The sequence below is a fragment of the Balaenoptera acutorostrata genome, chromosome 10 (assembly GCF_949987535.1).
Source record: "Balaenoptera acutorostrata chromosome 10, mBalAcu1.1, whole genome shotgun sequence".
Taxonomy (NCBI): Eukaryota; Metazoa; Chordata; class Mammalia; order Artiodactyla; family Balaenopteridae; genus Balaenoptera; species Balaenoptera acutorostrata.
In genome coordinates, this window is record NC_080073.1 from 89,588,788 (window position 1) to 89,602,096 (window position 13,309).

General features: G+C 39.3%; 1 protein-coding gene across 2 annotated transcripts; it reads left to right on the forward strand.

The window, feature by feature from the left end:
• The first annotated feature begins 367 nt into the window (after nt 1–367).
• Nucleotides 368–11,093, forward strand: PRL (prolactin). 2 transcript variants are annotated; one of them, XM_007197143.2, is made up of 5 exons: nt 368–395; nt 2,742–2,926; nt 5,075–5,182; nt 8,572–8,751; nt 10,902–11,093. In XM_007197143.2, the coding sequence occupies exons 1-5, from the start codon at nt 368–370 to the stop codon at nt 11,091–11,093; spliced, it is 693 nt and encodes a 230-aa protein (XP_007197205.1). The 2 variants fall into 2 exon arrangements, with proteins under 2 accessions (XP_007197205.1, XP_007197206.1); XM_007197144.3 differs by having other exon boundaries at nt 2,745–2,926.
• Nucleotides 11,094–13,309: the final 2,216 nt, after the last annotated feature.

Genomic DNA, 13,309 nt, shown 5'->3' on the forward strand with positions numbered 1-13,309 from the left:
GTAAACGTTAAAGTAAATGACTGCTATAATTTTACAGGTCCTCTAACCCAAACTAGTCTCCAGATCTCACCTTCATTATCTCTCTCATTTCCTTTTGGTCTAATTAATCAAAATCCTTCCTAGATGTTCATTTCTGGCCAGTATGTCTTCCTGAATATGAATAAGAAATAGAATACCATTTGATGTTTGAAATTATGGGGGTAATCTCGATGACGGAAATAGATGACTGGCAAAAGGGAAGGGAATGCCTGATTAAATATATTCATGAAGATGTCAAAGGCTTATAAAGCCAATATCTGGGAAAGAGAAAGCTGTAGGACTACCAGATCTTCTCTGGTGAAGTGTGTTTTTCGAAATCATCACCACCATGGACAGCAAAGGTTCATCACAGAAAGGTATGTGCAGCAACTCACGGAGGTGCTAGCTTTATCAACACTCCTGTAGCGGTATTAATTTGAAATTGTAGTTAATATTCTCTTAGTCAGAGGTTTCAGGATTACAGAGTTTAGAAGAGCTATCTAATCACTGCTCTAGAAATCAATTGTATAAGGGACTAGGACAGTGGTTCCCAAATGGGGGAATGTCTTCCAGAGACATTTGGTTAATGTCTGGAGATGTGTTTGGTTGTCTTAATTTGGGGCAGGGGTGCTACTGGTCTCTAGTGGGTAGAGGTCAGAGATGTTGCTAAACATACTACAATACACAGGACAGCCCCCAGAACAAGGAATTATCCAACTCAAAATGTCAGTCAGGCCAAAGGTGAGAAACCCTGGACTGGAATAAGACCAAAAGTGTCTCTGAGTCCAAGTCATCACAACTCCAGAAGGTAGAAACAAACATTTTCTAGTTCCCAGGCCTCTTATGTGGTTTGGCCAAGATGAGTCAGCCTGACAAAACTTTTAACTCTGAAGCCATAATATAGACAATGATAGCAGAGTTGTCTCCTACAATACTTCGTCGACTGGGTTTAAGCCAAATGACATTATAAAAGAAAAAACAGGCTAGTAATAACTAATCGCCTTTACTTTCTTGGTTGACATTTGCAAGAAAAGGAAATTGCAAGACAAGGAAATTAGTAACAAAATTTATTTCATGAAACAACAGAAACATTTATCTCTTTTATCTCATCTTAGACTATGAAAATCCTTCAGATGATAAAGGTACAGATAAATGTAGTCAGAGTTAAAGAATATCTATCCAGTTATGAATTTCCTAGAACCAATACTATTCCAATGCCTCTATCTGCAAAGCACTTTTTATTTATACTTGTAGATAAAACATCTAATCAGCTATGTTACATGACTGTAATGTACCTAAAATAAACTCTTTGGAAACATGTTTTTGAAAAATTAAAAGTCTGTTACATGAATCATCTCACAACGTTAATATTTTTTATTTTGCAGCTAAAAGGTTGTTTAGCTACATTCTATACTAAATATTCCTTTAGATATTTTCAGGTATTTGGGGTTAGGTATTTTTTCACCATAAATCTTTAGCACTTGCCTAGTTTTATCTTGGACACTTCCAGTTACATTTATTGAAGATTCCATAGCAAATGAGTTTTCTGAGAAACACATTTTTATATTTTATATTCTTTATATTCTTTTGGAGTAGTTTGAAGTTAAAAGTGATTTTAATACATTGTTTCTTTCCTTTTGGAAGTGTAAATTATTGATATGTTAGTGGTTCTTATTTGTCCATCTTCTGAGATAGTAAATTGGTGACTAAATCATCTCTGATAATTGTCAAATATTTTAAAAGTGAGTGCTTTATAGATAGAGCAGAACAAATTGATAAAATCAACTTTCTAGGTTCACTATCGTCATGCAATCAAAGTATTTTTCTCTACTAGTAATGGCGAAGACCTCTGCTAGCTCTGAGTCATCACAGCTACCGATGTGGTCCCTGTTACACACACACAGACCGAGAGCCCACACGCGTGTGAGATGTGACATGAGGAAGTGAAAAGATGACAGTATTGGCACCCAGCCGCCTCCATCTGCTAATAATGGGACTTGGGGAAAATCACTTACCCTCTCTAAGTCTTCTTGTTTCATTAATATAATTTGAAGATAATGAAAGTCAAGGCTCTCTCACGGGGTTATTGTGAAACACAAATTTTTAAAATTTTTTAAAGCTTTGGGCAAAGTATCAAGGAAATGCATGGGGTTATTAAGGTGAGTTAGCAGATCCAGGCTACGGTATCCTTTTTATCTTAGAATTCTCTTTGTACTCAATATTAGCAATCAGTCGGTCATGTGTTTATTATTATCAGGCACGACAGTAAACCAGAGAGATCAACTGTGCTATTCTTGCCATTTCAGTGTCTAGAATGCAAGCATTCGTCAACATAGAGTTAAAAAAATTACAAACTCCTAGAGAGCCTGGCTGCTGAGAATCTGCAGAAAAGTTCCAAGACATTAAACTATCTTAAGAGAATGACCTAAACGCTCCGGCTCAGAATTAATTTCAGCTCCAAATGTTTGCAAAGCACAGAAGCACTTCTGGGAGCAATACAAAAATGCAGGGAGTAACCTACTTCTCAAACCACCTATCTGTGCAAATATGATTATACATCTAAATTTACACAGTGGAAGGTGTGGATTCTTTCCCACCCCAGCTATTTCAGTACCAAATCATGCAGAGGGCAATGGGGAGAGATAAGGCTTCCCTCGACAGGACAGCTTTTGATAACCTCAGTTGAATAGATCATCTCAGAGTGGCTCATTTTTTTACTTAAGCAGGGTCACTCCTGCTCCTGCTGTTGCTGGTGTCAAATCTCCTCTTGTGCAAGAGCGTGGCCTCCCTTCCCATCTGTCCCAGCGGGGCTGTCAACTGCCAGGTGTCCCTTCGAGACCTGTTTGACCGCGCAGTCATCCTGTCTCACTACATCCATAACCTCTCCTCGGAAATGTTCAACGAATTTGTAAGTACTGCACTTCCTGCTTCTTTCCAGAAGGAACCTTCACGTAAGTGACTGGGCTAAACCACACTTGAAACAAGAAGGCTGCACCAGCCAAATTTCAAATAATACACTTTCTAGGTCAAAGAAAGCATCAGCTCATAAGATGTAGAAGAAAGGGTCAGTTTCATGAAATCTCAAAGATTCTTAAAGAGTGTCATAATTTTTTTTCAATTTCCTTTACTTTGTTTTATTTTTTTAATTTCCAAAATAAATTTTAAAGCACCTATATTAGTCAGCTTGGAGTGCCATAACAGAATACCATAGACTAGGTGGATTAAACAACAGAAGTTTGTTTCCTCACAGCTCCGGGGGCTGGAAGTCCCAGATCAGGGTGCCAGCGTGGTCAGGTTCTTGGAAGGGCTCTGTCTTCCCCATGTGGCTCCTCCACATGTCCTCACATGGTAAGCGGGGGAGAAAGAGACAGAGATACAGAGAAAACAAGAAAACTCTCTTATAAAGACACTAATCCTGGGCTTCCCTGGTGGCGCAGTGGTTGAGAATCTGCCTGCTAATGCAGGGGACACGGGTTCGAGCCCTGGTCTGGGAAGATCCCACATGCCACGGAGCAGCTGGGCCCGTGAGCCACAACTACTGAGCCTGCGCGTCTGGAGCCTGTGCCCCGCAACGGGAGGGACCGCGATAGTGAGAGGCCCGCGCACCGCGATGAAGAGCGGTCCCTGCACCGCGATGAAGAGTGGCCCCCACTTGCCGTAACTAGAGAAAGCCCTCGCACGAACCGAAGACCCAACACAGCCAAAAATAAAGAAATAAATAAATAAAGTAGCTATAAAATTAAAAAAAAAAAAAAGACACTAATCCTATTGATCAGGGTTCTAGCCTATGAGCTCATTTAACCTTAATTACTTTCATAAAGGTCCTTCTCCAAACACAGTACTTTGAGGGTTGGGGCTTCAACACAGGAATCTGGGGGAGACACAAACCTTCAGTCCATAACAGCACCTGACCTAAAGCACTTTAAGGTGGGGCTGAGGAAAAGGAAGTATGTGGACTTTTTTGTCCTTAAGTGTCTCTCTGGGCATTCTTCACCTAGCACACAGTGGATACCCGATAAATCAGAACTGCACTGCAGTGAATTGGGTGGATTGAACATGGTAAATGAAGCTGAATCCATGTCAGGAAAACAAATAATGATAGTTTTTTAAACGCTACAAATTATTGTTCTAAGATTTGCAGTGAATAGGTTTAGAACCAACTAGAAGGGTTGGTTTAGAACTGGAAACAATTATTCTCTTTCTGATGAAGGTACTTTGAAAGTTGTATGTTAACTCTTTTAGGACAATCAAGGAGCACATAGTAGAGCAAACAGCTGATAAAAAATGGTATTCAATGTTTGTATTAAATTCATGTAGTTCTTTTTACTCACCAGTTTCTCTTTCATTCTCCATTTTTAACTGGCCACCTTTTTTCCAAATCTTACAAATCATCCCTTTAAATGTTCACAACTTTTACTAAAGATTAGTTTTTCTCTATCAATGTGTTAGCTAGTTTTGTCTATTCTTATTCTCAGTCCATTGCTTAGTATTTCCTAGAATTTTATGCCACGTTTTACTGACTTACCATTTTGTCACCATCAACAAAATTGTAGTCTGCATCTATGATGAACACTAAGCTACAGGTATGTGGATTCAGAGATTAGTCAAAGAAAAGTTATCATTTTATAACTCCTATTAAGGAAGTATATTGGTTCCGACCCACAGTGAACAAGAGATTAAATGGCCAAATACAGGTACATATGAAATATATTTGGTTCAAATACTTTTTAAAAAGATGATATTTAATAAAATATTTAATATTTCATATTTGGGGTATTTTTAGTGTTTGCTATCCAGATAATAACTTGTGGGAAGGGTGAAATTAAACAAGGGAACAGCAAAGGGAAGAGCTTGGAATTTAGAAAAGTTAGATGAAAAAAAAAATTTTATAGAGATAATGGAAAGAAAAAGTAAGAAAAAGAATGACTTTCAACTTTTATGTGCCTTTCATTAAAAAAATTATACATCTATCAAATGTGTTACCATTCTGGTAATGGGTTCATTTATTCAATGCCCAAACAACACTAACTCAGTAAATCTGCTTGATCACTTCCAGGATAAACGGTACGCCCAGGGCAGAGGGTTCATTACCAAGGCCATCAACAGCTGCCACACCTCCTCCCTCTCCACCCCTGAAGACAAAGAACAAGCCCAACAGGTCCATGTGAGTCTTTTATCCAGGTTTTTTACCTAAACAAATGAGATAGTCCACAGGTGTTACCAGGCTGCAGATTATTAGAAGTAATAGTAACCGCACATGCAAAGAAAGGTGGAGGAAGAGCAAGCTATCGAAGAGAAATTACATTCTGCACTTGATGAAGTATGAGTAAAATCAAGTGCTGACTAAAGATTTATAGCAGCAAAATAAACGATCTATAAATTGTCCATGCAGACAACATTACTTCAACCAATGCATTAGACCTAGGATTGCATATATTTTACTTCATGAAAGCATAAACTGAATGGGACTTCCATGTGTAAAATATTAAATTTGCAAAATTCATGGGTATATAAGAAACGCAAACGCAGTTGATGTATTCCCCATTACTAGTGACTCTTACATGGGCAGCATTTACCATGATGGACCACTGTACCATTCGAGCCATTGCTTCTGATTTTCAAGGCTCTCCTGATTCTGCTTCTACTTCTCTGACACCTACTTCATTCTTCACTGACTCCTCTGTCACCTCTTATTCTTAATTACAGGTCTCTCCCCAAATCAGGTCCTATAAAATGGTTTGCTTCTCATAACTGCAACTACTGCCTCTGTTCTGATGACAACAAAGTCTGTATATCAAGGCCTGATCATTTATCCCAGCTCCATTTTTTATCATCATAATCTCTTCCTTCTGATTCCCTGCCCGAACCACAGTCCTCACATGATTTTAAATACTTTCACATATATCCCCCCTTAAATACAATCTGTTCTCTCTCTACAACTTGGTTAATGATACCAGCGTTCTTTCAGTCTATTAAGCTCATTAATGACGATGATGATAAAATGAAGGAAGAAGGTGAAGAAGGAGGAGGAATTTTTTATAAATTTAAAATTTATTGAGAGCTACTACATTGCCATACATTTTACAAAGCACTTTATGTGCATTATTATATTCAGTCGTCACAAAAAACCCTATAACACAGGTACTGTTATTATACTTCCTGAGATAAGGAAACCGAGGCTCAGAGACGTTATGGAATTTGCACCTGTCACACAGCTAGGAAGCAGTGAGTCTGGGTTTCATCCAACTCAGAGCTCTCACTTTTAATCATTGAGCCACAATGGCCCAGTGCGTATGTGCCACTCACCATACAGCTTGTATTTCTTTACAACTCCTTCTCTCACATTCTACTCATGCTTCCATTGCAATGTCTATTTGATTCTTCTCCACTCTTCATTTCCTTTACCAGTAGACTAGTTCATGGACATCAAGCAAGTAAGCATTTTAAATCAGAGATGCTCAGCCCCTTGGAGTTTCATGCCTGATCCTGGTAGTAGTAAACTAGGGGGCAACACCCTCCACTGTGAATCCCATTGATGCTGTTACTAAAGACAGTACTGTGCCATCTTCTGCACCTACACATGTCAACAAAGTAGACTGCTCTGATAGCAGCATGGGGGCTGGTGTTGGGATAGATTAAGGAAAGCATGTTTTTAAATGCCATGTCTTCTTCATTGTCTCTTTGTTCCAATATCATAAAATAAAATTAGCAATCAAAAAATAAATATATTAATACATGATTTGATTCATTAATACAAATGAATCTTTGGGTGAAAATGATGTGGGCATGAGTGGAATCTGTCTTTCCTGGGTAGATACTCCAGGTACATACTGAGTTCCAACAAAATACTTAGGTGTCTTTCCCTGGACAAGCAAAGTATTCAAATATAAAGAACTCACTGAGTAGATGGTCGAATTTCTGAGGGAAAAACAAAATTCTTCATGTTATAAACTAGAACTCATTAGAAGAATTAGTTATTTACATCAGGCAGACCCAGAGATAAACCCATGCACCTATGGTCAACTAATATATGACAAAGGAGGCAAGGATATACAATGGAGAAAAGACAGTCTCTTCAATAAGTGGTGCTGGGAAAACTGGACAGCTACATGTAAAAGAATGAAATTAGAACACTCCCTAACACCATACACAAAAATAAACTCAAAATGGATTCGAGACCTAAATGTAAGACCAGACACTATAAAACTCTTAGAGGAAAACATAGGAAGAACACTCTTTGACATAAATCACAGCAAGATCTTTTTTGATCCACCTCCTAGAGTAATGGAAATAAAAACAAAAATAAACAAATGGGACCTAATGAAACTTAAAAGCTTTTGCAAAGCAAAGGAAACTACAAAAAAGATGAAAAGATAACCCTCAGAATGGGAGAAAATATTTGCAAACGAATCAACAAAGGATTAATCTCCAAAACATATAAACAGTTCATGCAGCTCAATATTAAAAAAAACAAACAACCCAATCAAAAAATGGGCAGAAGACCCAAATAGACATTTCTCCAAAGAAGACATACAGATGGCCAAGAGGCACATGAAAAGCTGCTCAACATCACTAATTATTAGAGAAATGCAAATCAAAACTACACTGAGGTATCACCTCACATGGGTCAGAATGGCCGTCATCAGAAAATCTACAAACAACAAATGCTGGAGAGGGTGTGGAGAAAAGGGAACCCTCTTGCAATGTTGGTGGGAATGTAAATTGATACAGCCACTATGGAGAACAGTATGGAGGTTCCTTAAAAAACTAAAAATAGAATTACCATATGACCCAGCAATCCCACTACTGGGCATATACCCAGAGAAAACCATAATTCAAAAAGACACATGCACCCCAATGTTCATTGCAGCACTATTTACAATAGCCAGGTCATGGAAGCAACCTAAATGCCCATCGACAAGATGAATGGATAAAGAAGATGTGGTACATGTATACAATGGAATATTACTCAGCCATAAAAAGGAACGAAATTGGGTCATTTGTAGAGATGTGGATGGATCTAGAGACTGTCCTACAGAGTGAAGTAAGTCAGAAAGAGAAAAACAAATATCGTATATTAAGGCATATATGTGGAACCTAGAAAAAATGGTACAGATGAACCGGTTTGCAGGGTAGAAATAGAGACACAGATGTAGAGAACAAACATATGGACACCAAGGGGGGAAAGTGGCAGGGGTGGTGGTGGTGGTGGGATGAACTGAGGGATTGGGATTGACATATACACAGTAATATGTATAAAATAGATAACTAATAAGAACCTGCTGTATAAAAAAATAAATTAAATAAAATTCAAAAATTCAAAAATAAAAGCATTGAAAAAATAATAAGCCAGATTTTTTTAAATTTTAGCAAAATGTAAACAAATAGCTTACATTTTATACTTTTACAACTTTTACCACCTTCAAAAAATTTTGTACACACACAGGAATAATGAAGAGTTTTTTAGGTCAGCCTCTCTGCACAAAAATCACATGTGACTAAACCCACTGTATTACGCTTATTTTAATGAAATTGCTTCCTGTGGTCGCTTAGCACGAAGTCCTTCTGAGCGTGATCCTGGGAGTGCTGCGCTCCTGGAATGACCCTCTGTACCACCTGGTCACGGAGGTGCGGGGTATGCAAGAAGCCCCAGACGCTATCCTATCAAGAGCCATAGAGATTGAGGAACAGAACAAACGACTTCTGGAAGGCATGGAGAAGATAGTTGGCCAGGTGAGCAGCCTCTTGAAGGCTTCTTTGGTTTTCTCATGAATGAAAGAAGTGACCTCTGTGATGAGAAATGAGTTTTGAAATATCTCACTTTGCAAGAACAAGATGCAGGCCTTCTATATTCTAGACTGCTATTAAATAAAGCAAGAGCCTCGTCATTCATCAGAGTGATAGATCCTATTGTAAGTGAAGCAGAATTCTACTGCGGTTTTTGACAGGTGCAGCCTTCCCTGCATTGCACACAATTCCACCAAAAGCTTGCCTTTTCCTGGGCACAGGTGGCTGAAATACTTTCAAGGGTAAGAGAACTAGAGAATAGAATTTGCAAAATAAATGTTTTCTTCAAAGTATCCCAGGACATCTGCTACTGAAATTCTGCTTGTATTCCTTCTCTGTCCTCCTCAAACCAAAGGATGAGAGTGGGAAGAAAGAAAAGAGAAAGTCAAAACCAGATTGGATGGTGTTTCTCCCCACTCCTCCCTGCTCTGCCGGAGATATCTGTCAGGGAAGGAAGGAGATTGAAAAGAGGAGGCCACAGCATGAATGCTGTCCCACAAGCACTAGATTTCAGTGGGTCACAAAAGATGGAGATGCTCCTTTTCTGGAATGTTTTTTTATTTTGTAATTTACACAAAGTTTTCCCATCCTAAATTTTCTTTGGAGGGGGGCTCCAAAATAAAAACTCTAATCATTGCATTTAATCTCCCCAAATAATTTATCATATTTAAATTGATATATGCAATATAAATCTCCATTTAGATGGGATAATTTCAACATGAGAGAGGGAACATCTAAGCAGCTTCCTGAAGTTCTCAGAAATAATATATCATGTAAATAAAAATATATGATTATAGACATAATAATAGGAGCAATTTTATATTTCTCTTATTGTGTACAAAGTACATGTTAATCCTGTGACATTTTTGTCATTTTCAGGGGAGAAGAATATATCCATCACAAATACAAAGCACATTTTAACCCTGGGACATATGAAATAAACACCTAGATTTTCAGGTTATTTTCCTCATTCCTGTGGGCCTATTTTCTGAGGTCACTAATTTGTTCTATAATAACATAATAACTTCATTTTGTTCTTTTTTACTGCTTACTTATTTACTCTTATTCGTATCATTGCCCTTTGCACAGTAAATTTTGTCTTAGGGCTCAAGCACCAAAATAAAAAATAAAAAGCAAGGCAACACACACAAACTTTACATTCCAATAAGGAATCCCAGGTTTAAAAAATAGTCTTAACTCTGCAGCAGAAAGTTAGTTTAGCAGGGTCTACAGTTATCCCACGTTTATACCTAGAAGCTCTCCAAACTGTATGACATCCCTAGTTGCCAAGCTGGTTACTTGGTCTCTTGGCTCTCCGGGGATTCCCAGCCCTCAGAGTGTAATCAAGCGTGAAGATGCACGGTGCTCAGTTGCTTGGTGCCCTTCTGTTATCACAGCTCCCCACCCTACCACCCACCTTTCACCACTGAGGGGTTGCTGTCAGCACCCCCTTTTTATAGGCAGTTTTCCCAGTACCTCCCACTTAAGAGACATCAAGAGAAAGCAGATATTTCTCATAGACATCAGGGGGTTATCTGTCCTGGGTGGAATGTGAACGCCTCCTGACTATTTCAGAAGATCTTGTCAGTCAGAGCCATCACTAGATTATCTGCCCCTTAAACCACCTAGTACAATCCTCATCGTTTCTAAGGTCTTTAAACACATGCTCTATGGAGAACAGAATCAGTTCAAAGCAGGGAAAAGATAAATGTAATGATGGTGACCTTCAGAAGAAATAAAGTTAAAAAGTACATTTCAGAGAACAGATTCAGGACATGAAACAGTTCAAGTGACACAACTGTGTCCCTTGATCACATTCATATGAATATTCAAACAGCAGCTTTGTTTCTCCATCGTTTTACTCCTGTACAAATATCCTTAATCTGTGATCACATACATGTAAGAAAACTTACACTTGAGTTCTGCTTCTAGCATGTATATTACTAACAGATTTCTGATACGCTGGCTCCAAAACCTATGTCTAGAGAGTTTTATATTCATGTGTCCTCCCCAAAACTTAATTTGATAATTAGAAGGAACGAAGATAAGCAAATACTAATAAAACTCATAATAAGTCATTATCTTTGGGTGCTTAGGTTCATCCTGGAGTCAAGGAGAATGAGGTCTACTCCGTGTGGTCGGGACTTCCGTCCCTGCAGATGGCCGATGAAGATACGCGCCTTTTTGCTTTTTATAACCTGCTCCACTGCCTACGCAGGGATTCACATAAGATTGACAGTTATCTCAAGCTCCTGAAGTGCCGAATCATCTACGACAGCAACTGCTAAGCCCACATCCATTCCATTCATTTCTGAGATGGTTCTTAATGATCCATCCCATAGCAGGCTTTTAGTGTTATAGCTTTTTAATGCATGCTTGGGTGTAACGGGCCTCATCTTAAAAAATAAAAACAGACTCCACAGAGATGTCAAAATCTAAGAAGGCAATTTGTCAAAGTTTCTTATCTTCATTTAACAGAAAATCAAAAGAAAATCCATCCCTACCATTGAGAGAAGTTCCTATTAAAATCTGTCACAAATAGCAGAAGCTGGCATTACAAAGAAGACCATTAACAGCTTACTTTAGCATCACAGCAAATTATTCTGGGTCAGGTTATTAGAATCAAAGAATTCGATAATTATTAATCGTGCTGGTCATGCTACCAAGAAGACTGAATTCTCGGGATTCTTTATGAAAACCAGCCACGTACTGTCAGCCAATTTTCATAGTGCTACAACAGACAATTAAGTGCTATGAAACTGTAATGTACCCAAATAGCGTGAGGTTTACCGAACTGTCTAAAAATTATTAGGATACCGTCTTAGTCCTTCTGGGCTGCTATAACAAAATATCATAGATTTGTAAACAACAGAAATCGATTTCAACAGCGTGGTCAGGCGGGGCCCTCTTCCGGTTGCACACTTCTTACTGGATCCTCACATGGGGGGAGGGACTAGGGAGCTCTCATATATAAAAGCACTAATCTCATTCATGAGGCTCCATCCTTATAACTTAATCGCCTCCCAAAGGCCCCACCCATGAACACCATCACCTCTGGGAGTTAGGATTGCAACATATGAAATTTCTGGCGGACACAAAGGTTGAGGCCATAGCAGATACAAACGTGAACTGGCTTCCTCCTCCTCCACTGGCCGTCTTCAGCCAAGCTCAACTGCATCCCCATCTCCTCGGCATAATCTTGCACACATTCCATACGTTCTGGTCACACTGGGTTTAACAAGTTCAGTCCTGTCAAGCTTCAACTCCACCTCATATTCAGCCTATTCAATGTTTCCCCCTCCCCTACTGAGGCCCAGGGGACCTACCAGGGAAAGCAGATATGACCGTTTCTGCAAGGATTCTTCTCCCTTACTCTCTGGATCTTCATTCCTCTGGCCATGTTGGAAGGGGGTAGAGGATGACGAGATGGAAAACCTCTGACATCACTGACTTACATGGTGCTATTGTAGCTGTCCCATGGCCAAGAGGGACTGATCTGGAATTCCCCTGAGTGACAAGTGTCTCTCTTGTGGGGCGCCCGTGTGATTTTCCAGGACATTTGCAAGTTGGGGATACCTCACTGCATAGTTGTTGTTTTTTTTTAACCAAGGGAAATGTTCTGGCACCCCACAGCTCAGCCACCTGCAGTATTCTCCACAGTCTGTCTGTTTCCCTCACTCTGCAAGCACCCTACTGGAGAAAATTAATTGGCTTAAGGTCAGCTGCCTACTAGCTGACCCACAGGAAAGCCATGCGTCATAGACACTCCAAACAACTGAATGGCAATAATACTGGTGTGCATCTGACCCCATCCTGGGGTCTCTGGACAATTCTCCACCTGGTGAACACAGAGTAGATTAGAAAGTTGGATTCATAAACAGACATTAATCTGAGTGAGATACCATTCTTTCCTCCTTTCAGAACCATGAGTAACTATCTTTGTCAATAATTAGGTAGCTGGCCTTACAAACATTCCCTACTAGGTGCCTGAATTGCAAAACCCTCCTCATAGACTTAGTTTCTAGTGAGACTGGAGAGACATGACTGGATTAGGGTAGCTCAGCTTGTTCAACTGCCTCAAAACAACCTGGGATGAGGGCAAATCTCTTTGCTAGCTCTCCTAGCAATCTCTTTGCCAGCTCTCCTGGCGGTGGTGTTGCCAGGCTGGTTTTGCAGTATCTTTATGTCTTTAGCAGGAATTCTTAGGCAACAGTCAATGGGAAATATTTCATCCAACATCCTGATAGAGATGAGATAAAAACGGTAGAAGGGAAGGAGAATGAAGAAGAATGAAAGAAGAAGAAGATGGAAGGAAGGAAATACAGAAGAGGGAAAGTGAGTAAAAGACGGGTCGTGAAGGATGAGATGCTATTAGAATACTGTATTTGGTGAAGACCCAAATACATATGCTTTAATTTTTATACCCTAAGAGCAAATATCACCTCATATTCTCCTTTTACTTCCATTTCCTCTTCTCTCCTCTTTTTCTGAAATTGTCCTTTGT